The sequence below is a fragment of the Mytilus californianus genome, unplaced genomic scaffold (assembly GCF_021869535.1).
Source record: "Mytilus californianus isolate M0D057914Y unplaced genomic scaffold, xbMytCali1.0.p SCAF_9, whole genome shotgun sequence".
Lineage (NCBI taxonomy): Eukaryota > Metazoa > Mollusca > Bivalvia > Mytilida > Mytilidae > Mytilus > Mytilus californianus.
Genome location: NW_026262745.1, coordinates 38557704 through 38581362, shown reverse-complemented (window position 1 = coordinate 38581362; position 23659 = coordinate 38557704). Strand labels below are relative to the sequence as shown.

Genomic DNA, 23659 nt, shown 5'->3' with positions numbered 1-23659 from the left:
GCGATCATTTGCCTTGGCAAAAAATAGATATATGGACTTTGAATATTAACTATACTTTAAGTCTTACATGCAGTATTAACATTTAGTAATACAGGCTCAATACAATAACCTTGAAAACATCTTAGATTTATATCCCTCACTTATAAGTCAAGACTTAAAAGTCGCCGTTTGATTTCGTATTCCCATTATCCGTTCGTCCAAAAGACTACTAATTCACCTTGGGTATCTGTGTCCCAAGTGACCTTCTACCGTTGTCGTAGAAACCCTTCCTTTGATTCGAAAATGACCTTAGTGAGAAACGCTACGGTCGGGTGTCTTGCAAGAAGCAGGACCTGCTTACCCTTTCGGAGCACTGGAGGTCGCCACATTTTTTTTTGGGGGTTCGTGTTTTTTTTATCTGTATTTAGTTTTCAATATTGAATGTTTTTGTTTGTTCTTTTGTGTCTTATCTGTTCCCGGGTTGGTCATGTGTCCATTGATTGCCCTTCTATTGATAAACGCTTCGGTTGACTTGTCGACTGAAATTCCTGTTTTATAAAACTTATTTTATATTTGAAAACAACCATGTTAATAAGGAGTAATGTGAATTTCATAAGCATGGCATACCTGGAAAATGACCGAAAAATGATAATTTTCTGCATAAAAAGGTCCCAAAAATTTTTTCGCCTCGCTCCGCTCGGCTTACAAAGACTTATGCTTGCACTTTATTTTAGGCCAGCTACGCCCCTGGCAATCATACCACATCTTCTTATTTTTATACAATAAGTCAAAGATAAGGATTTCAATTATTAACTAAATAATGAGTATACGCATATGGTCTTGACCATAGACGTATGGTCCAAACAGTAATGGACTTTTGATACTGTCTTCACTATCACTTTTTGTTCAATAGGCATTTTTCAATAAAATGCTCTGCTGAGCTCAGCTGGATACGACCGCAGAGGACGAATCCTGAATAGTTGGGGCAAGTATGGACACTACATTCAAGCTTGATACATCTCTTGAGTTTGGGTTGTGATTAAATATTTGACACAGCATAGGTTTCTGACACAGAATGAATGTGGTCAAAGAACTGAAAAATTTGAAATTGGACTTTTACCTATGACGGTCCAACATCCAAAATCTAAATACACGGTTAGATTCAGTATATCCTTTAAGTTTTTAAAGGGGTTCGCTTCATAAATAATTTTTTTTCTTATATATAGCTACCTACCATAAAGTTCTTCAAAAATATTTACTAAAAAAATGAAAAAAACATTTTCAAAATATCCAATAATGAACAGTAAATTTCAAACTATAATATTTATACATAATTTCTAATAGTCCAGCGGCTAAGTTCAGTATTTTGGCACAATTGATCACTTTATGGTAAAAGCATGAAACTTTGCACAGCGTTAATTATGATATGCTAATAAACATTTTGGATATGGAGCCATCTATGAAAAAATCCATAATGGCCGCCAAATTCAAAATGGCCGCCAATAGTCAAGAGGCTAAGTCCAATATATTGGTATAATTGATCACTTTATAGTTAAAGCATGAAACTTTGCACAGCGTTAGTTATGTTGCTAATAAACTTTTTTGGATATGGAGCAATCTAAAAAAAATTCCATAATGGCCGCCAAATTCAAATTGGCCGCCAATAGTCAGGAGGCTAAGTCCAATATATTGGTATAATTGACCACTTTATAGTAAAAGCATGAAACTTTGCACAGTGTTAGCTATAATGCTAATGCAGATTTTATGATGTGAAGCAATCTATAAAAATCTATAAGAATTTGCTGTATCCCAGTCATTGCTTTCTTTCATCAGTTTGATTCAGTCTGGACCAAATATTCAGGATCGTTCATATTCTCAGTCGAATTTTAACAATAGCACAGCTTTTGATGTATAGTTGTACAAAGAAACAATCCAACCGTCTAATGAAAGACCATGAACCCCCCGTGTGTGCTCATTTGGGAATCATGATCCACTGTAAGACTAGATCTAGTAGACACTTTCTTCAAACTTGGACTATCTGTTTCCTACAACAGAGTGTTAGAAATTTCTACTTCGATGGCCAATGATGCTTGTCGTCGTTATATCCAAGAAGGTATTGTTTGCCCTACACATCTACTGCAAAATGTGTTCACTTCGTCTGCTGTAGACAACATTGACCACAATCCAAGCAGTATTTCATGAAAAGATTCATTTCATGGTACCGGTATATCTTTATTCCAACATATGTCATATGATGTTCATGGAGTTTAGCAAACATTCGACCAATCTGAAGCTTCTTAAAATGCTTTTTATCAGAGAGTTATTCGAATCTTCCACCCGTTGTAATGAGATTCAGCGAACAAGATATCCCATTAATGGAAGGAGAACTATCAATTGATATATATATATATATATAAATATATATATATATTGACGATAGTGGATGGACTAGTTTTTTAGGAAATGCCAAGCTTACACATGTTACATCACCCAGTACAGAGCATTTATTATCAAACGCTTACCAACATTACAAAGATTCTCTGAATGATGATGAGGAAATCCTAGAATTCGAAAAGTGGTGTTAGGATAGATCAAAGAATATCCTCAATTTTGGCATGATTCTGGTATGTAACCCTGCAATTTGAATTGACAGTATTGATATTTGTAAGGTCTATACGTGAGGCTAACACCTTGTCGATCGAACAACGTCTCACGGTCTTTGATAAAATCAAGAGGAACAAGTTACCACTTTTTCAAACCCCACTTTCTGCAAAGAAAACTTCTACGATAGATCACAAGCTACTGTATTTGAAAAGTAATTGTTCGTTATTTGCAAGACTGTATATTGCTTGTCAATCAAAAGATGGAAACATCGCATAGTCAAATGGAACGATCCGTCTAGGAACAAAAGCTGACCTTCTTTCAAAATGTCTAAATAATTTGTCGCCTCTAACAGATGTTCGACCTGTAGTGTCTTCTATTATTCTTGGTGGATCATCATATTCTGAATTTATGAAAAGATGGACAATGAATTGACATTGTGTTTGACAATAGCTTAAACGCGTCTACTCGTGGAAAACGTGGTAAAGGTATTTGAAGGCAAATTCTAGATGAATCGAAAGTTCCAGGAAACTGGCAGGAATTTTTGCGTCTAGACGATAATAAAGTTGAGTTCGTTCATTTTCTCGCGGATGAAATAATCAAAGCTGGCATAGAAAATGAGATCGTAGTAACTGACCAGGACCACGACATTGGAAATACTGCAAAAAGTAAAATCACAAAAATACTGAACTCCGAGGAAAATTCAAAAAGGAAAGTCCCCAATCAAATGGCAAAATCAAAAAAACAAACACATCAAATGAATGGATAACAACTGTCATATTCCTGACTTGGTACAGAGTCACGTAAAATGGATATAACAAAAAACAGACTTAACAGTAAAAGTAATATTAATAAATAAAATAAAATAATTGTGTGGTACAAAGTATGACGATATACATAAGTACAGAGTCACGTCAAATGTATATCACAAAAAACAGACTCAACAGTAAAAGTAATATTAATAAATAAAATAATTTTGTCGTTCAAAGTATGACGGGATACATAAGCACAGAGTCACGTCAAATGGATATCTCAAAAAAACAGACTTAACAGTAAAAGTAATATTAATAAAGATAAATAAAAGAATACTATAACACGTTATTAAGGGCATACGATACAGTAGAGATCCCTCGTTGATTTTTTCTTGAAATTTTGGTAGAAGGTCAATTTTAATGTGTACTTTTGAAATGTGCAAAGAAAAATATACCTTCATGACTTACTTTTTGAGATAATTTGGTTCGAAATTTGCATATTTGAAGGAAAAACACTGAAATTGCATAAATAAGGACTTTTAAGGAAAGTAACAATACTTTTGAACGAACAGTCATAATTTAACCGGTTTTTTTGTAAAATGTTCCTTTGAACCACGGCATCAAAATGCTGTAACAAGTTTAAGGTTTAACTTAATTTTTGTTTTTTTAAATTATATTACTATTAGTGAAATAAAGAAATTGACAATATTTTTGCGTCTATTCAGAAGTGCAGAAAAAATTTGATCGTTGATTTTTTCTTAAAATTTTGGCGGAGCGTCCCTGAAACATTCCTTGATTGATTGCAAAAGAAAAAAATGGGGGTCCATGTGCTTGTTTTCTCAATAAAAGCAATAAACCATGAGTTTTAATGGCAAACGGGACGTTTGCCAATAAGGCGCTAAATTACGTTGAAATAAGTTTTAATCGCAACAACGTCGTGAAATCTTTCCCGTCGTTCACGACTACGCTGTCAAGTTCAGTGGTATAGCCAAGGTTTTCTTTTTCGAAATCAATGATATCTATCATCAATATTTATAAAGATAGTTACTCGTAAAGTAGCATAAACTATTTGCCAAACCTTTATGAATTGTTACGAAACTTGGATAGAAAAAGTATTTTAGTAAACTACTTTTAGAAAAGAAATGACCGGAAACAAAAAAAAAAGAAATCTAATAAAAAAAAGAAATTTGCATCTCTGTCCTAAATTAGTCCTACATTTCATGTAGACAACACAGCTTGAGCATACATATAATTATTCAAAAGGCCCCGAAATGACAAACAGTTATAAATTACAAAAAAAAGTAAATGGGATAATATAAAAATAAGGACATTTGGTATGAGACAACTTTATCAATCATAGTTCAAATGACGAAGATAAACACAATTAAAGGTCACCGTACGGCCTTCGACACACAAAAAAGCCACATTTATTTCGTATTTGTCTCATCTCAATATATATAGTCCATTGCGGTGTAGTATAATATTTCATAGGAAGTACAGCAGTCGATATTAGAGCATACCATTGCATGATTCTGTATCAATAGATAGGTTACCTTAGCTTGTATTCAGGCAGGGTATTTTTTATTACGGTACATATTTGTCTGTATTATACCTCCAATCTAGCATTGGGTGCAACACCATTGTTTGTCATTCCATCCGGTGGTCCAACAAATTTTTGTTTCTTATCTGATAAACTACCTTACGGAAAGACTTCGTATTTGGTCAGTAGCTTAACGACAGTGAGTTGCAACTTGTAAACACTTTTCTTGTCTGTCAGATACCTAATTCCGGTGTGCCGATACTTCGATTGTTTTCTCTCAATATGTACATAGGGGATAAGTTTAGCGCATGAACGGGTACGTTTTTGTTTTGGTCTGTAATACGTACGGGGCTCATAACTGTGTTTACTTAACTGAGAGTTATTCTTCATACACATATAAATATTCCACTGGGTTAGTTCTAAAAATGCCGTTAAACTTTTTAATGTACCTATTCAAAGTCAGGAACAGTATGAGGCGTTGTCTTTATTTCTTATGTTATTTTAACATTTTGTTGATAGTCTGTTTAATTTATCCGTACAATTGTCATACGATTTAGAGCTTGCCAAATGGTGTATATATAGATACTATATTATGGTCAAGACAGTACGTTGAATTATTTATTGGGCTTTTTGTGTAGTTGGGTTTCTGTCTCCTCGACGTATTATTCTATTTACATATCTTTTATTCATTTCCTATATGAAATAAAACACATACAAAACTATGACTGTGGATTTGATTTTTTTTCACATTTCAAGTAAATACTGTTGACTTCATTACTAATGAATAGATATTACAATTTTCGTGATATGGTCAATTTTTTTAGCAGGTGCCTTTTTTCAAATTCGCGCAATCGGATTATGACGTCAGTGGATTTTTCCGCAAATGTGACTACATCTAAAGCGACGTCGCAAAATGTAATCATTCTTTTAAGAAACATCGCGAAATTACAACGTTCTGATTAACAACATCGCGAAAACAACACGAAAAGTTTTGAAAACGTTATTATCTGCCCTTGCTACTGTATCGTATGCCCTTAAGATGATAAACAACGTCAGTACGCAAAATCTATACTTCAAGACCATCGTGTATTATTTGTGAAGTTGATACGGAATATTTATCAACAAGTTCTTGGTACCTTCTAATGAACTTTTTTTTAGAAAAAGGACGAGACGTTCTTTGACATACCCCTGGTTCATCAACTTTCTGCTCAGACACTGGTGACGTTTTACAAAGTCTGGGTAGGAGCTGCAAGCTCTTGAATACCGAATAAGTTGGGAAATGTATATCCCATATGCAGATGAAGTTGGTATATTGCTACTAAGGTGGGGGAAATTGATAATTTCAAAATTAAAATCGTCTCGTTTGTCATAGATTCTGGTACTGAGATGACTGTGTATGTCAAATTCGAGGTATAAGTCTAAAAATGAGGCGGAGGAAGCCGTGTCTGTTGTTTCTTTAATTTCTAGTTCAGGTGGATATATTAATGGAACCCAATCAGAAAAGTTCGGATTGTTAATGGAAAGAACATCATCAATATATCTGAAAGTGAAATTAAATAACCTGGCTTCTTTGATCTTCTTGTTTTTGACAAGTGTCTGAAGGAACTCCGATTCATATGAAAATAAGAAGAGGTCGGCAAGGAGAGGCGCACAGTTCGTTCCCATAGGAATGCCGACAATTTGTTGAAAAAGTCTACCTCCAAATTCAACAAATATGTTGTCAACAAGAAACTCCAGCATACTGATCACTTGTTCCTCTGTGTAGCATGTTTTACCCTTTTGTTCACTATTAACAAAATATGCCTTATGGTATCCCAAAGTAATAAATTTATAGCGTATGCTACCATTTTTATGATGAAAAACATTGTGGATTATTTCTTTTAGACGGTTTTTCAATTTCACATGGGGAATGGTGGTATACAAGGTTGAAAAATCAAAAGTTTTGATAGAACTAATTTCAGAAAAAGACCGAGATTTAAAATTATCCAGAAGTTCTTTAATAGAGTTTTTAAGAATCCACATATGGTTAATACCACTACACGAGTAAACAGTTTCACGGTATTTCTGAAGACCCTCTTTCACTGCGGACAAAATTTTAGTCAATCTAATGGACAATTCTTTAGTGGAACATGCAAAACACAGCTATGAATTATTGAGCTCATGTTCACCTGAGGATGCAGATACCAGAATGTTGTTGTTTGCCTTAGATGCTGCCTAGAAAAAGGTCACAACAGAATATTGACCAGAACAGTTATAGAGATGTTGTTGTATTGTCTGTGTCTTGTTTCAATTGACTGCAGATTGAACAGTTGTGGATAGGTTTTGGCACTGGAAAGAACTTCCGATATATTTCAGTTCATGGAATAAGCCATAATTGCTCTAGGACCATTGAAATAGAAAGCCTTACCACTGGTCCATGCTTTCACCGGTTGTGACACAGTATCAGCTTTTGTGGGGAAGGATAAAAAAATCAGCTTGGGACACATGGTCCGTATAGATATGAGGAATTGTCAGATGCATTTATGCAGATTATTGAAAATCCAAATGAAGTGTAAATATTAATAGTAACAAAGTTATAGAACGGTATGTTGTGCTTCTGTATACTAGTAATTGGTCTAGTAAATTTAATACAGTGAATGAATTAAGAAAACATCTATTAATATAGAAGACAAGAACAATTGACAATATTCCTCCGACACGAGATGCACAACAACAACATACGAAACATGTAGCCTACCAAGGTAGTGTTATTCAGGGGTAATTGTTTAGTCGAAAATCCTGGTATGCCATCACCAGATTTATTTGGTTGGCCAACACTTCATGGTATGTGGGTACCATTCTGGTCAGGGCTTGCAGAATTTGTAATGGCTTATCCATCTTGGCTGTACGAAAGGATGTCGAGGAGCATGTAAATGCTTGAAAGCAGCATTGAAATGCAAAGCATTTATTATATAACTGCTCACCGGACTGTGAGAAACTGATTGAGACTGTGCTAAATTTTGATTATCCTGCATTTAGATATCTTTCAATTATCAATAACTTGAATATTTTCTATAAAGTTGTTATGCAAAAAAATTACTTTTGAGGCGCCATTTTTATTTTTTCTCACATTTTGAAAAAAGAAATAGTTGTCTTTGTAGGGTTTCATACATATTTTTCATTGACAGTAAATTGAAAGATTTTCTGAAGTCGTGTAAACATTAAGTATAACTGTGTAAATTTAGACCTTGTCAGAGACGCCATTTTAAATTGTATCGGCCATTTTTATTTCATAGTTTATGCTACCTCTTACAAAAGAATAATATGTTGGTTTGCATTTGTATCCAAATAAAAGTTTCATTATCTTTATATCATTTTATACCACATTATTACAAAAAAATGTCAATTTTTTACGGCGCCATTTTGAATTTTTGCCGCCATTTGTAAACATAATCTATGTCCCCTGGTATAGTTAATATATTGCTGGCCTGTGTCTACATCATATGATTAGTTTCACAAATTTGTTAACTTTCTATACTACATTGAGAGTGTATATATATTAATACGGTCAAACTCTGACATTTTTGACGGTGTCATTTTGAATTTGGACACCATTTTGATTAATTATGTATAAAGTTGAAAAAATAATAACTGGCATATCTTAAATGTATTTCCTTCAATTTGTGATATCTACTGAACTCTTGCATATTAGTAGACTTCATCAAGTGTATGATGTTGTATTCCCAGTACCTTATATCAGCCATCTTTAATTTGGATTTTTTTTCGTGGCTTTTGTTTATACCCCTTAATCTTTCACTATGCTGAGTTTCATGCTTTTACCATAAAGTCATCAATTATTCTTATATCTGCTGGACTATAATTTTTTTTCACTATGATTCTACTTTCAATTTCTATCAATTGTGCAATACATCTCTGAGTTAAGATTGTGATTAAATATTTGACATAGCATAAGTTTCGACAAAGAAGGAATGTGGTCTAAGAACATAAAAACTTAAAAATTGGACATATACCTTTTATGGTCCAATATCCAAAATATAAATGCATGGTTAGATTCAGCATATCAAAGAAACCCAATACATCAATTTTTGATGAAATCAAACGAAAGTTTAATTTTGAACCCTTTGGACCTTAATCTGGACCAGTTGGAAAACCGGGTCCAAAATCAAAAATCTGAATACACTGTTAGGTTCGGCATATCAAAGAACACCAATGATTCAATTATTAGATGAAATCAAACGAAGTTTAATTTTGGACCCCAATTTGGACCTACTTGAAAACTGTGCCCAAAGTAAAAAAATCCAAATCCTAAATGCCCAGTAAGATTAAGCATTTTAAAGAACCCCAAGAATTAAAGATTTTGAATTAAACCCCATTGAAATTGGTCAAGAAATAAACAATTCATACAAAGTATTACGAAAGTATTGTTTTGGTCCCTTTTTCCTAAACCATTAAGGTCATAAACCCTAAAATCAATCCCAAGCTTTATTTTATGGTATAACACATTGTGGTACAATTAAATAGCAATCCATAGACTTATACTCAAGTTATTGTCCAGAAACCAAAAAATTTGTTTGCCCCATTTCCGACCCCTAATTATTATACCGTTTGGCCATGCCCCCAAAAATCAATCCCAACTTTCCTTTCGAAGTATAGAACCTTGTGGTAAAATATCATAGAGATCCATACTCTCATACACAAATTATTGCCCTGAAACATAAAAAATGCTTGTTTTTTTGGCCCCTAATTATTAACAGCTACAACAATAACCCTGAAAATAAATCCCAACCTTCCTATTGTGGTATGGAACCTTGTGCTAAAATTTAATAGAGATCCATACACTTATAGTCAAGTTATTGTCTGTGAACCAGAAAAATAATTGTTTTCGGCCCCTAATTTCAAAACAGCTACAACAATAACCCCCAAAATAAATCCCAACCTTCCTATTGTGGTATGGAACCTTGTGCTAAAATTTAATAGAGATCCATACACTTATACTCAAGTAAATGTCTGCAAACCAGAAAAATAATTGTTTTTGGCCCCTAATTACAAAACAGCTACGACAATAACCCCAAAATTAATCCCAACCCTCCTATTGTGGTTTGGAATCTTGTGCTAAAATTTCATACATATCCATACACTTCTACTCAAGTTATTGTCTGTGAACCAATTTATTGTCTATGAACCACTAAAAATGCTTGTTTTTGGACCCTTTTTGGCCCCTAATTACAGAACAGCTACGACATTACCCCCCAAAATCAATGCCAACCTTCCTATTGTTGTATGAAACCTTGTGCTAAAATTTCATAGAGATCCATACACTTATACTCAAGTTATTGTCTGCATACCAAAATGTCTTCAGACGCCGAAGCAGGCATCGCCTTAACATAATACGAACTCAAAATATTTTGTGGTCATACAAAAAATTGCGCAGAAGTTTCATTTGTTTCAAATAAAGAAATACTTGGCATGAATAATATATGGTTTGTCCTTTCCAGTACTACAATATCTTAAAAAAAGTCTTGGACGACTAAAATTATTGCACTTAATTTACCAATTTTATTAATTCCTTTATATTCTTGTTGCATTGTATCAATTTTATGTAAAAATTCCAGGTGGGAGATAAAGGCTCTTGGCATTTTTTGGTTCCTCTAGGTTCATGCTTGATCTTTACAGTAACACAATATTTTTTCAGTGTGCGGGGCTTTCAAAATTCTCATAGGTCATGTCATTAACAGTCCATCTCACATATTTGCGAGTTGAGTATGATATTTTTAATTTCAGGGTTCATAATTCCGGAAATACTAAAACAGGATGATTCCTATATATATATGTCATCAAAATTTGTTTGCAGGGGATAAAGTAACAACAATGGCAGAATGACAAAATTTACCTGACTGTACAGGTAAACAGGTAAAACAAAAGAGCTGAAACAAAACATCATGCTTGATTTGCATAAAACAATGTTCCTTTGAAACAATATATGATCAGTCATAAATATACGATCAGAAAAAAATTGTCTGTTTTTTAAATTTCATTACTTTTTAATGAAAAGTTACTATTACATTAAAATGGAAAATTATAGACAGAAAGAGGGACTTGTAAAAACAAGATGACATGAAATCTCTTTTGGCGACCAGGAAAAGCAAATTAAGGCATGATAGTAACATCTTCATCCTAGTCGCCCACTAACATAAACCTTGATTTGATATTACTTTCTGCAGTAGTTATAACATGATTGAACAAATCCTCCAATTTTATCAGTTTGAACAGGATCATGGCAGTTCATTAACATGACATATAATAGCTTTGATAATTCATTTTAATAACAAAATACAATAAACTTTTGCATTGCAATTTTTTCTTCAAACACATTGCTAACCTAGTAGCTTTCATCTTATTTGTACGGCCCACATTTTTTTTTTCATATTTTAGGGGCCTGATGGGTTATTTTTGTTCTTCGTGATTGGCGCATTTTCGCTATCGTGATCCGTTTTTCTACAGATTTTTTTTTTTTTTTTTATATTTTCGTGATCCGTGATCATGGAAATTTATTTTCTGTGAATCGTGATTGACAAAAAAATCAACTCGTGAATCGTGATGAGAGCCCCCCATCAGGCCCCTCATATTTGGGATTTTATACAAAATGGTTGTTGTAACAAAAGTATAATAGTTGTCTTTTTTCATTTTAAGAGTACTGGTATATATCTCGGTAACATCCACATTAAATATCTAAACAGTACATATAGTAATTTGGCTGTTAAAAACTCAATAATCATAAGTAGAAAATCTTGATAAGAATGAACAGATATTTCACTATTTGAGTCTAAATATCTTAGTAATCTCAGTAGTTACGGTATTTAGCGTTAAATAAATTTATTATATTAAAGTATCTCATTTATCCATCATAAATATTATAGAGATCATGAATAGAAATAATTTTTATAAATTGTATTTTCTCATTAAAATTGAAAAAAAAGAAACCACTGTCTTTAAGACCGATCTGGATTATATATACATTTGTGAAATGTAGATTAAATTGATCTCACAACTTTGACAATTTCTTCATAAGATTCATTTTAAAAGTTAGAACATCTTTAATTTTGGTCAAATGTTTATCACTTTAAATTTGTGACATCATTTCTTATTTAGTTGCTGCAATCTGTGATGCACACAATAGCATGTGCTACACATGTTTACTCTGTCTGATCAGCATTATTGTTTATAAACTTGCGAGATTCTTTCACATTCAAATGTTACTATTCTTTCATGTCCATGCTTGTGAAAAACTTTGTAATAATTCTATCATGCTATCATCATCTGCGTCTCTTGCTTCATCCATTATTGTAACTCCATCTGCATTTCTAACATTCTTATCTGCACCTGATTTCAGTAACAATTTCATACTGTCTTCATCATTGTTCCCATAGGCATGCCATAATGGTGTCCATCCATCCTTATCTGGAGCATTGATGTCACAGTTATTCTGAAAGATACATGGTATACAATTGATTATTCGGTACACACATAATTGGTATAACAAAATAAAAATAAAATTCTTTAAACATCCATTTCTGTCCACACACAGTGAACCATTGAATTGTAATATAACAACAATGATTCTATGACGTTAATACAATGTACCATTCAAAACTTCACTTACTTTATAATTGTGTATTCAACTATTCCATGAAAAGTTGTAAATGAGGATGTTGAAAAGCTTGTTATTTAGTGTTTTTTTTATTGTTGCTGTCTGTTTTATTTGTTTTTTTGTTTATTCTTTTATCATAATCAGGCCATTAGTTTTCTTTTTTAAATTGTTTCCATTTCATCATGTTTGGGCCTTATAATAGCCGACTTTACAGTATGGGTTTTGCTTATTGTGGAAGGCCATACAGTGACATATAGTTTTGGACTCTGGAATATACCATAGCCTTTTCATACATTTATCAGTTAATGGTACTATTCTACTTGAAGATATAAAGTTTTAATATTACAACCTTGAACATTCTGATATAAATTCTCTGACTAGGTAAGCTTTTTTTGCAAAGAAATCAATAAACATCCCACAATTTTTATTCATAATAGTAATATTAAAAGAGAGCAGGGTTAATCAGAGTTATGTTATATGTTGTAGACTTCATGTAAAAAAAATCAGAACATTTTTCTTCAAAAGTATATTTAATATTTTCTTATAATATAAAGCAATGCAGTATAAAAAAAAGTCATTTCTTTCGTGTTTCTAAGCCCCAAACAGATATAGATATTCTCTGCTAGTTTATCATGAAAGAATTAAAGTAGATAATTGTACTACAAAAATTTTCTCAAAAATGGTCTTGAATAATGTATTAATCTTGACAGACATACATGACATACCAACATATACAACATCTATATGGTAAAAACAATGGCAAATGTCACATGTACAGCTGTGAGTGTGAACAAATTAAAAAAATTTCTTAAAATAGTCTTTATACCTTTAACAATAATTTAACAACATCAAACTGCTCTGCAGCTGTAGCAGCTATCAATGGTGTGTGCTGTTCACCTTTCTCACATGGCATGTTGACATTAGCTCGAGCATTCAATAATGTTTGTATCAATTCACTGTGTCCTTCTTTTGAGGCTATGTACAGTGGTGTTGCTCCTTCATTGTTTACTGAATTTACACTAGCACCACCTAAAAATAGAATAGATGTAATGATGCAGCTGTTATTCATATAGGTTTAATATCCCTGTACCAATTAGTCTAAAATGTCTATTTTTCATTCAGGTAAATTTTACTGAAAAAATTTGAAGGAAAATTACCAAAGCACACTGGAGTTAAAATAGGACAATATGAATGAAAGGAGATGTGGGGTAACCATGCATGAGAAAGTAAGATTAAAACAATACAAATAACCAAAAGACATCTAAAGGTCAACAATTCATCCTTAGCAATAGAGAGGTGTCTACATAAAATGTCAAGCTCTAAATTGTCCGAAGTCTAATAAATTTGTGAATAAATTTAACAAACCATCAAAGATCTGATTACATAACCCTATTTTAATGGACTGGTTAAATCATTATGCTCTAAATTTGAAAAGACAGAATCATGAGTACTGATATTTTCAGATAACTATTCCTTGTCACCTGAAAAATTTAAGAGGCTATGAGTTAAACCATAAACGGTATACTTTTTTATATAAAGTAGGTACCATAGCTGTTCAACAACAAATTTGTAAATGACTATAGGCAGAACTGTTTCCCTTAGTGGACTAAAACTAATGTCTCCCCTCCATCTGAAGAAGTCACTCCAGTCAAAAAAGGCTCAACAAATACATTCTTGTACTGAAAAGGTATTTTTTTCTCACCATTTATGAGAGTTTGCAGTAGTTCTTTGTATGACTTCTCAGCTGCTACACAAACTGCCAAATTACCAGTAGATAATGGCTCATTTGGCTTAGCTCCCTTAGATATCAATGCTCCTACAATCTAAACAGAATATTCAATATCTGTATATGATTAAATGTTAATATGGGGCATATACAAGGGTTTGGAAACAGTCACTTTTTTTGACGTGATGTTCCTTTGGCATCAACTTACAGTGTTTATATATCACAACTCGTTCGCTATGCCCGTGTCTGTTTTGGATTTCAATGAACGTAATCTATGAACTACTGGTAAATTATTAAGTCAGGGAATTTGTTACCACAAATTACTTAAAACCTTTACTAAATTCTTCAATAGATATAATGATTTGGTTTGGAAGTTTGGTTGTACCTATAGAAAAATTATTTTTAACGGGATAGCACATCCTAATTTTTACAGAGATGTTGTTTACCGAGCCGGGTAATTTAGATACGATCCAGGTAAACTTATCGATCCTTTAAATAAACTTATTCTAAAAGGTTACCGATTCAACACTAAAATTAGATCTTTGAATATTGTATTTATAGGTATCAATATTGATTTTGTTATCAGTAAATTAAAATCAAACTAAATATCATTTTTATATACATATGCACATTCATGGCTCTACAATCTGTCGATACCTGTATCTTGGCATTGCACAAGGTCATGTTTTTCTCTGACTGTTAATGACGTCACTAAATCCATTGGATATTGGATGTGTACTGATTGATATTTTAGTCTTAGATGTCTTATTTGTTGTGTGGATGTATATAAGTACCCTGCCACGTCCACTCTGTGTTTTTGTTGGATGTATTTCTGCTTTGTATTGATCTGATGAGTTAAGCCCTTTTCAACTGATTTTTATAGTTTGTTTTTATGTTGTACTGTTACACTACTGTCCAAGGTTAGGGGAGGGTTGGCGCACCTTCAAACTAGTTTAACCACGCCACATTCTGTATGTGCCTGTCCCGGCCAAGTCAGGAGCCTGTAACTCAGCAGTTATTTGTTTTAATTATTTTGTACATAAATCAGTCCGTGAGTCTTCTCTTTCGAATTGTTTTACATTTGTCATTTCGGGGCCTTTTATAGCTGACTATGAGGTATGGGCTTTGCTCATTGTTGAAGGCCGTACAGTGACCTATAGTTGTTAATTTCTGTGTCAGATGGTCTCTTGTGGAGAGTTGTCTCATTGGCAATCAAACCACATCTTCTTATTTTTATATTTGCCAGTCATGACCTAAACTGAAAGCTATTTGTCCTAAATGGCAGTTTGGGACTTGGGACAATTATTTTTTATAATTTGGGTCATTTCAGTGAGATCGGGTTTCTTGATCGCCATTTTGCACTTGTTTTGTTTAGTAATCCCTGTCCTGTAATAAAACTGCCACTCCAGTATAGTATAATAATCTTGAGGGCCCTCCTAATAACCATATGTATGCCTCCTGTAATTATTGGCTAATGATCGCTAATCACTGTGTTTTTAATTCACACCTGTGATCACAAACTCAAAACTTATATTATAAAGAAATTAAAATTCCATGACAACTTTCTTCATTATTTAATTAGTTTTCAGCATAGACAATCGTCAATTCTGATTTAAAAATTAAAACTTTATGTAGTTTTTCACAAGTCAAACGTGTGCTTTATTTACTATGTTATAACCAAAAACTGTCTTCACCAGATTAGACACTTAATTGTAAATTGCAAAATGATTTCATGCTAAATTAAACGAGAATTTGATAAACAGAACAAATCATGGAAATGAATCAGGAATTACTTGTATTTTAGTATTGTCCTGAAACTTCTGGTTTTAATTTCATCTTCAAAATCGAAAGAAATGTTAGCAATGTCTGAGAAATTTACCATTTTGAGTCATTAAAATCATTTCAATTTTAAACTGTTGCATTCCATAAACTGTTCTTGAATGTTTTTAGAAAAACGGTAAGAAAATTCATGAGGTAAATGTGATGAAACAGTCAATACAAGTTCATTGATGCTATGAATCTAGTACTAATAATTTCGACGTTTGAAAAAAGGGCCCCAACTTTTTGAGTCATCTCAAAATGACCAAAATTGTGTGAAAAATTCCAGATCCTTTGGCACTGAGAGAGGAACTCAAATACATAAAAAAACAAAAAGTCTATACATGTCAAGCTCTAAATTGGCATATATATAGTGAGGAACTTTGAATATTCTTTATAAAACTACATATTCTAGTCTTTTTAATTGTACTTTAGAGGCTGGGAATAGTCATTTCCATACATCACAATATGATTCATCACATTGCTGTCTTCTATTTCTGGACAGGTTTTACTGTATTTAGTTAGTAGATGTAACATTATTTTTTTTCTATTTTGCACTTTTTAAGGGTCATGCATTGTGCATAATACCTGAACCAAAAGCTGATAAGAAATAATAAAGCTGTCCTAAATTATAGCTAATCAACTCAAATTTGCAATTTTTTTGATTAAATAATTTAAAGTCAAATGCATTACTTTTTGATACCTTTTTTTTCAATGAATCCTTAGCAAAAAGAAATTTCAATTTGAATCTCAATATATTAAGATCTTTATTGTCAAGATGGTTTAATTTAAGAGTTGACCTTTATTGATAAACATGATGCATCATGCATTAGCTGATAAATAATCATTCCTCTATGAAGCAATATATCCCCTCCATAACTTTGCTGGATAAGGGGATAGAAATTATCATGCAGGCCTATATTTTCAGTTTTATTTAAGTCACAAAATATCTATAGTCTTCTTTATTAAGCAAATTAATTTGATAGTTTGGAAATCATCGTAAGAACCGATTTTTAATTTTGCTTATTTGTACTAACTATCACAATTAACTATACTTCATAGTTAACAGCAGTTGTGCAAAATACAACGATTTTTGTAACAGCAAACTTAAGTCATCATTCCAAAAGAATGCCTAACAGATGTATACAGCAGCACAATCAAATATTTCTACATAATGGCATGAACTGATAATTAACCAAATAATAATCTACAAAGGAGAAGGTTTGGTAAGAGCCCTATATGTCCCCTTTTATTCATTTCATTTTTTAACAAGATTGCAAATGCTGAAATATTTCGACTACTATACTGACCATTGATTTTATGTTGATAGTCCTACATTTAAAGTTTAATTACAAGTATCACATTAACATTTATGATCCAAGAAAATGAGGTCAAGGTCAGATAAACCAAGGCAAAAATACATGTACACCTTTAATACAATCATTCCATACACAGAATATAGATAACCTATTGCTTATAGTATAAAAGAAACAGACCAAACCATGGAAATTCTATATTGACCAATGAACCATGAAAATGAATCAAGGTCAGATGAACCCTGCCAAACTGACATGTACACCTTAAAATCATTCCATGCACCAAATATCGTTGACCTATTGCTTATAGTATCTTAGAAACAAAGTTAACCAGGAAAACTGAACATTGACCAATGAACCATGAAAATGAGGTGAAGGTCAGATGATACCTGCCAGACAGACATATACACCTAACAATCATTCCATACACCAAATATAATTGACCTATTGCTTAAAGTTTAACATGTTTAAGAAAAACAGACCAAAACACAAAAACTTTAAATAAGCAATGAACCATGAAAATGAAGTCAAGGTCAAATAATACCTGCTAGACTGACATGTACATGTACATTGTAAAATATTTCCATACACCAAATATAGTTGACCTATTGCATACAATATTAGAAAAACAGACCAAAACACAAAAAACTTAACATTGAGCAATGAACCATGAAAATGAGGTCAAGGTCAAATAAAACCTGCCAGACTGACATGTACATCATAAAATATTTCCATACACCAAATATAGTTGACCTATTGCATACAGTATTAGAAAAACAGACAAAAACACAAAAACTAAACTATTACCACTGAACCAAGAAAATGAGGTCAAGGTCAGATGACACCTGCCAGTTGGACATGTACACCTTATAATCATTACATACACCAAATATAGTAGACCTATTGCTTATAGTATCTGAAATACGGACCTGACCACGAAAACTTAACTTTGTTCACTGATCCATGAAATGAGGTTGAGGTCAAGTGAAAACTGTCTGACAGGCATGAGGACCTTGCAAGGTACGCACATACCAAATATAGTTATCCTATTACTCATAATGATTGAGAAATTCACATGACCAAAAAAAGTCAAAAAAAAATTTCAACCACACACTGAACCATGAAAGGTCAAGGACAATGGACATAAGATTGATGGAAACTTCTTAACACAAGGTATCTGCATACAAGGTATGAAGTATCCAGGTCTTCTACCTTCTGAAATATTAAGCTTTTAAGAAGTTAGTTAACGCTGCCGCCGCCAGATCACTATCCCTTTGTCAAGCTTTCTGCGACAAAAGTCGCAGCCTGGACAAAAATGAGAGTGTTTCATCAGGTTGGTGGAAATACGTGCGAGAAAAAGTGAAATAGAACAAATGTTTTTGAGTTTTTCTTATAAAGCTTTGACATTTACATCCAGAATAGGTCAAAAATAGAGATTTTGACAAAATTTTACAAAATATTTTGCATTTCAACCCAAGTAGGGAATAGGAAACAAAACAGAGCACAGAGCCCCAAAATTAAATATTCAAGTCAGACAGCTCATTTGTTATAAAAAACATGATGCTAAAATATCCTTTTTTTTCGATGCATGAACTTTGTTTCTGGTTAATGATTAAAAACACAATGGAAATGGCATGAACTCATTGAAATTTGAGAAAAATCAAAATTTATGCTTTAAAAATATAACATCATAAAAAGAAAGCTGAAACCTAAATTTTCAAACACCAAGACCTATTTCTTATCTAGTCAACATGCTAGTCATTGCCTTTACTATGACTCATTGTGATTGGCCATTAAATCCTACTTGGAAATTTAACTAGATACAGGGGCCATATTTGAGCCTTATCAAACCTTCTCCTTAAAACCCAAATATGAGTTACTGTGATAGAAATTGCACCATGAATGAATCAATCCCTTATTAATGTACAGTACCCTAATATGTATCATGCTGAGACTGTCCTTGCTGTAAACAGTCAAAATACTAACCTTTGATAAATTTCTGTTGACAGCATCTTCAAATGGGGTAACACTGTGTCTGTCATGGAAATTATAATCACAACCTTTCTCTATTACAAATACTCCAATATCTTCATTACCTTGGAAACATACAAATATATTTATCAATTAATTAAAGGTCGTTAGTCAAAAGTTCATGATAATAGAATGTTTAAATGTTTATTGTAAATCTTGTTTAAGATCAGTCTGACTAAAGCCAGCCCCCACTATCCATCTACAAACGCAAGTGATAGTGGGTACTTGCTTTAGTCAGACTGGTTTAGGATGTAGCTGTCAACCATTGTTAAATATATAGTTAACACATATATATTTAATACAACACAAGATATTAGTTTTCCAAGACAGATGAATGAGTGATATATATATGGTAAATGGTAATTGATGTTTCCTTTATAGGTGGAAACTAATAGATTGACATAAGTCATGAAAATTGTGGGGTTCTAGTTTGTAAGTTGTTTTGTATGATAAAGCCTATCAACTGTTCTAACTTGCAAGTGATACCATCCATCTTTATGTAAGTTTATTGTTTGTGTCATAAAAAAAATTATGAGGGTAAAGTCTTCAAACAAGAGAGTTGCATGGTTAAATTGATGTTTGTTTAGGTGAAACAAATCAAAACTTACAAAATTGATATTGCAAAAACAATTTATAGTAAACTTAATTTTTTGAAAATAGAAAAATAAACATGTCACTTATATAATATGTAAATTTATTGTCAATTTTTTAAAACGTTTGGATTGTCTGTACTTAATCAAATTTATAACATTTACTATGAGCCTTTTATCCAATAATCCTAATAGAAAAAACTAAAACAGATGCCTTTATTACATAAGTAAAAATTTGAATATATTTTTATTATGTATGACATCCATTGGAAACTATTGAATAAATTATTCACAGAGATTTTAATTAAAAATTGGCTTTTATTTGACTGTCAAATTTGATGACTGATCTGTTTTCTTTACTGTCGTTTTGATACTATAGATCAGATTTGCAAGTTTTATAGTCAAGTCTGGAAATTTCTTAAACCCAATTAGTTTGTTCATTTTGTTGACATGGTTGACATATTTATGATTAAATGAATGGTCTTGTGAGATAAACAAAATTACCAGCACCCAGCCAGCATTGCACATTTGTACTGTACATTTTGATAGATCTATATGTATCTATATTCGCTCGTGTATGTAACAATGTTTTAGATTTTAACGAGAGAAATTTATGTATTACTGAAAAATTATTACACCAGGGTTTTCGATATCACAAACTAGTCAAAACATTTACTAAATTTTAATTATCGGTATAAGGACATCATTCGTAAATATAGCTCAACATGCACACTTCTTATACGTTCAGGTATTTCACATCCAATTTTTTATGGAAATATTCTTTATAAAGCACAAAAATGTCAGTATTCGCCTCTGAAGCTAACAAAACCTTTAAATAGACTTATTAAGAAGGGATATAGTTACAATACTGTTGTCAGGTCATTAAAGATTGCATATTTTGGCGTTAATATTGATTCACTTATAGGGTCTTTGCATCGGCACTAAACACATTTATTTAAAAACCAGTTGTTGGCATGACACGGGTTATGTTCTTCTCATATATGTTATGATGGTATGATACTAAACCCCTAACGGGAAGGATTGTGCCTGATATTTATATGATGAAGACATAATCTTTCAATCAGTTTAATTGAAGTCTGGAGCTGGCATGTCAGTTAACTGCTAGTAGTCTGTTGTTATTTATATATTATTGTCATTTTGTTTATTTTCTTTGGTTACATCTTCTGACATCAGACTCGGACTTCTCTTGAACTGAATTTTAATGTGCGTATTGTTATGCGTTTACTTTTCTACATTGGCTAGAGGTATAGGGGGAGGGTTGAGATCTCATAAACATGTTTAACCCCGCCGCATTTTTGCGCCTGTCCCAAGTCAGGAGCCTCTAGCCTTTGTCAGTCTTGTATTATTTTTAATTTTAGTTTCTTGTGTACAATTTGGAGTTTAGTATGGCGTTCATTATCACTGAACTAGTATATATATTTGTTTAGGGGCCAGCTGAAGGACGCCTCCGGGTGCGGGAATTTCTCGCTGCATTGAAGACCTGTTGGTGACCTTCTGCTGTTGTCTGTTCTATGGTCGGGTTGTTGTCTCTTTGACACATTCCCCATTTCCATTCTCAATTTTACATGTATATACATTTTTTTCTTTCGATATGTATTGCAGTTATTAATTTGTTCGGTTCTGTTTTTCAATCATCTAAATAAATATAAACTTTATTTATTTTGTAACTACTTTAAAAAAAAAAAACATATACATTAAAATTTGATTGATAAATAATTTTTGTTCAGGAGAGGGAAAGCAAAAGTATTCATCATGTGAAAAACTAGGTAATGTAATGTTGGTTGAGGTTCCTGTTGCTCAATTTTTAGTTTTTTTTGTAAAGTGTTTTGTGGACTATTGTAAGGTGTTGTCTTTTTCTTTTGGTCTTTATTGTGTCTATCTTTATGGGTTTTTAACCACATTTCTACCACCATGTTTTGATTGCAGAAAATTTCCCTTTTGATTCCTACATTTCTCCAATAATGTCTTTGTCAGAATTTATCACTAATGTAAATTGAGTTCTTTTATAATGAATGTTTTCGTATCAATTAAAACTAAACAGATTCCCTGCTCTCATGGTAGCATGCTAACCTATAGTGTGGAAGGCTGTGAGTTTGATGCGCGACAGGGTCAAACCAAAGACTTGAAAATTTGTATTGGCTGCTTCTCAGCTAAGCACACAGCATTAAGGAGTAACAGCAAAGACTGGTCGGCTCTTATCATATTAACATGTTCTTGTCTTGAATATGCATTTAATTTGCCACTGGATGTTTAACAGCCATCCATCATCATCATCAATTAAAATTCAGTTTTACTGCAGGTCTCATACAAGCTTAAAATTTCTGCCAAAAAGTTTGTATTTATAGATTTATACTTTTATGTAATTTACTGTCAGTTTGAGATACCTTCCTGAATTGCTACTTGTAAGGGTGTCCATCCATAAAATAAACAATTTATATCAACTCCAGCACCCAACAGCTCTCCCAGTTTTTCTTTGTCATTTTCTCTAACAGATAGATGTAAATGTTGTTCTCCACTTGCCATCTGAAAAATATAAACATTGTACCAGTTATTATAATACAAAGCCTGTTTTAAAATGTCTTTTGCTTAGAATATATACATACATAGCTTTTGCAGGGTTTAATTTTTTGGAGATTTTTCATAAAATATCATAAAGGAGCATATGATTTCCAGCATATTTGTATATCTGATTATGATGTAAGTTTTTTTCATATTATTTTGCTGGAAGGCATCAAAGCATAAAAATGCCTTTCTAACATCATAATTATTTGGCAAATAATTACGACATTAGAAAGGCATTTTTATGCTTTGATGCCTTCCAGCAAAAAAATATTAAAAAAACTTACATCATAGTACAGTGTTATTTACTAGTTGTTTCTATGTAGGCCCTGTTATAGATTCAATGTTAGTTGTATTGGCCCCGAGACTTGAGTAGTCGAGGGTCAGGGCCAATACAGCTGATCGAGAATCTATAACAGGGCCAATACAGAAACATCCAGTTCATAACACTTTTACTAAATGATTCTAATTCTTAGATTTGAATAAGATACTTGTCGTTAAATACATTGTACATACAGGAATCACATTTGAAGTCAAGAATTTGTCAATATTGATGAGATTTCTGATTTCCAGTTCAGGAACTAATTCATCTTTACTAATGTAATTCATCTTATCTAGCATTAACATGAAGTACCTGGGAAGAATAAATCAGACATTATACCATTCTTATGTATATGCTGCGTTCCTGTGTTTTTAGACGACGGAAATGAATAAATGAAGGTACTTGAAAACATCTACTCAGAAAGGTTGTGGAATGTTTCCATTTTAAATTGTAACAAATAACAGATCATAATTTTATTTTTTTTTGTCATTTAAAATTGAATAAAATGCTTCGCTGGGCGCAGCTTGATACGACCGCAGAGGTCGAACCCTGACGGTTGGGGCAAGTATGGACACAACATTCAAGCTTGATACAGCTCTGAATTTGGATTGTGATTAAATATTTGACACAGCATAGGTTTCTGACACAGAAAGAATGTGGTCTAAGAACTTCAATTTTTTTAATTTACCTATTATGGTCCAATGTCCAAAATCAAAATACATGGTTAGATTCAGCATATCAAAGAACCCCATATAT

General features: G+C 32.5%; 1 protein-coding gene across 3 annotated transcripts in view; it reads right to left on the bottom strand.

The window, feature by feature from the left end:
* Positions 1 to 23659, bottom strand: part of LOC127715485 (ankyrin-1-like) — a 99648-nt gene that overhangs the window by 69597 nt on the left and 6392 nt on the right. For 2 of the 3 annotated variants that reach the window (XM_052221545.1, XM_052221546.1), the window contains exons 2-6: positions 22407 to 22545; positions 19367 to 19476; positions 14223 to 14343; positions 13347 to 13549; positions 11174 to 12355 (exon numbers count right to left, since the gene is read on the bottom strand). In XM_052221545.1, coding sequence (XP_052077505.1) covers positions 12137 to 12355; positions 13347 to 13549; positions 14223 to 14343; positions 19367 to 19476; positions 22407 to 22545 — 792 coding nt within the window. In that variant the 3' untranslated portion in view covers positions 11174 to 12136. Of the gene's footprint in view, positions 1 to 11173; positions 12356 to 13346; positions 13550 to 14222; positions 14344 to 19366; positions 19477 to 22406; positions 22546 to 23659 lie in introns of those variants that run through there. The other variant, XM_052221547.1, reaches the window with a different exon arrangement.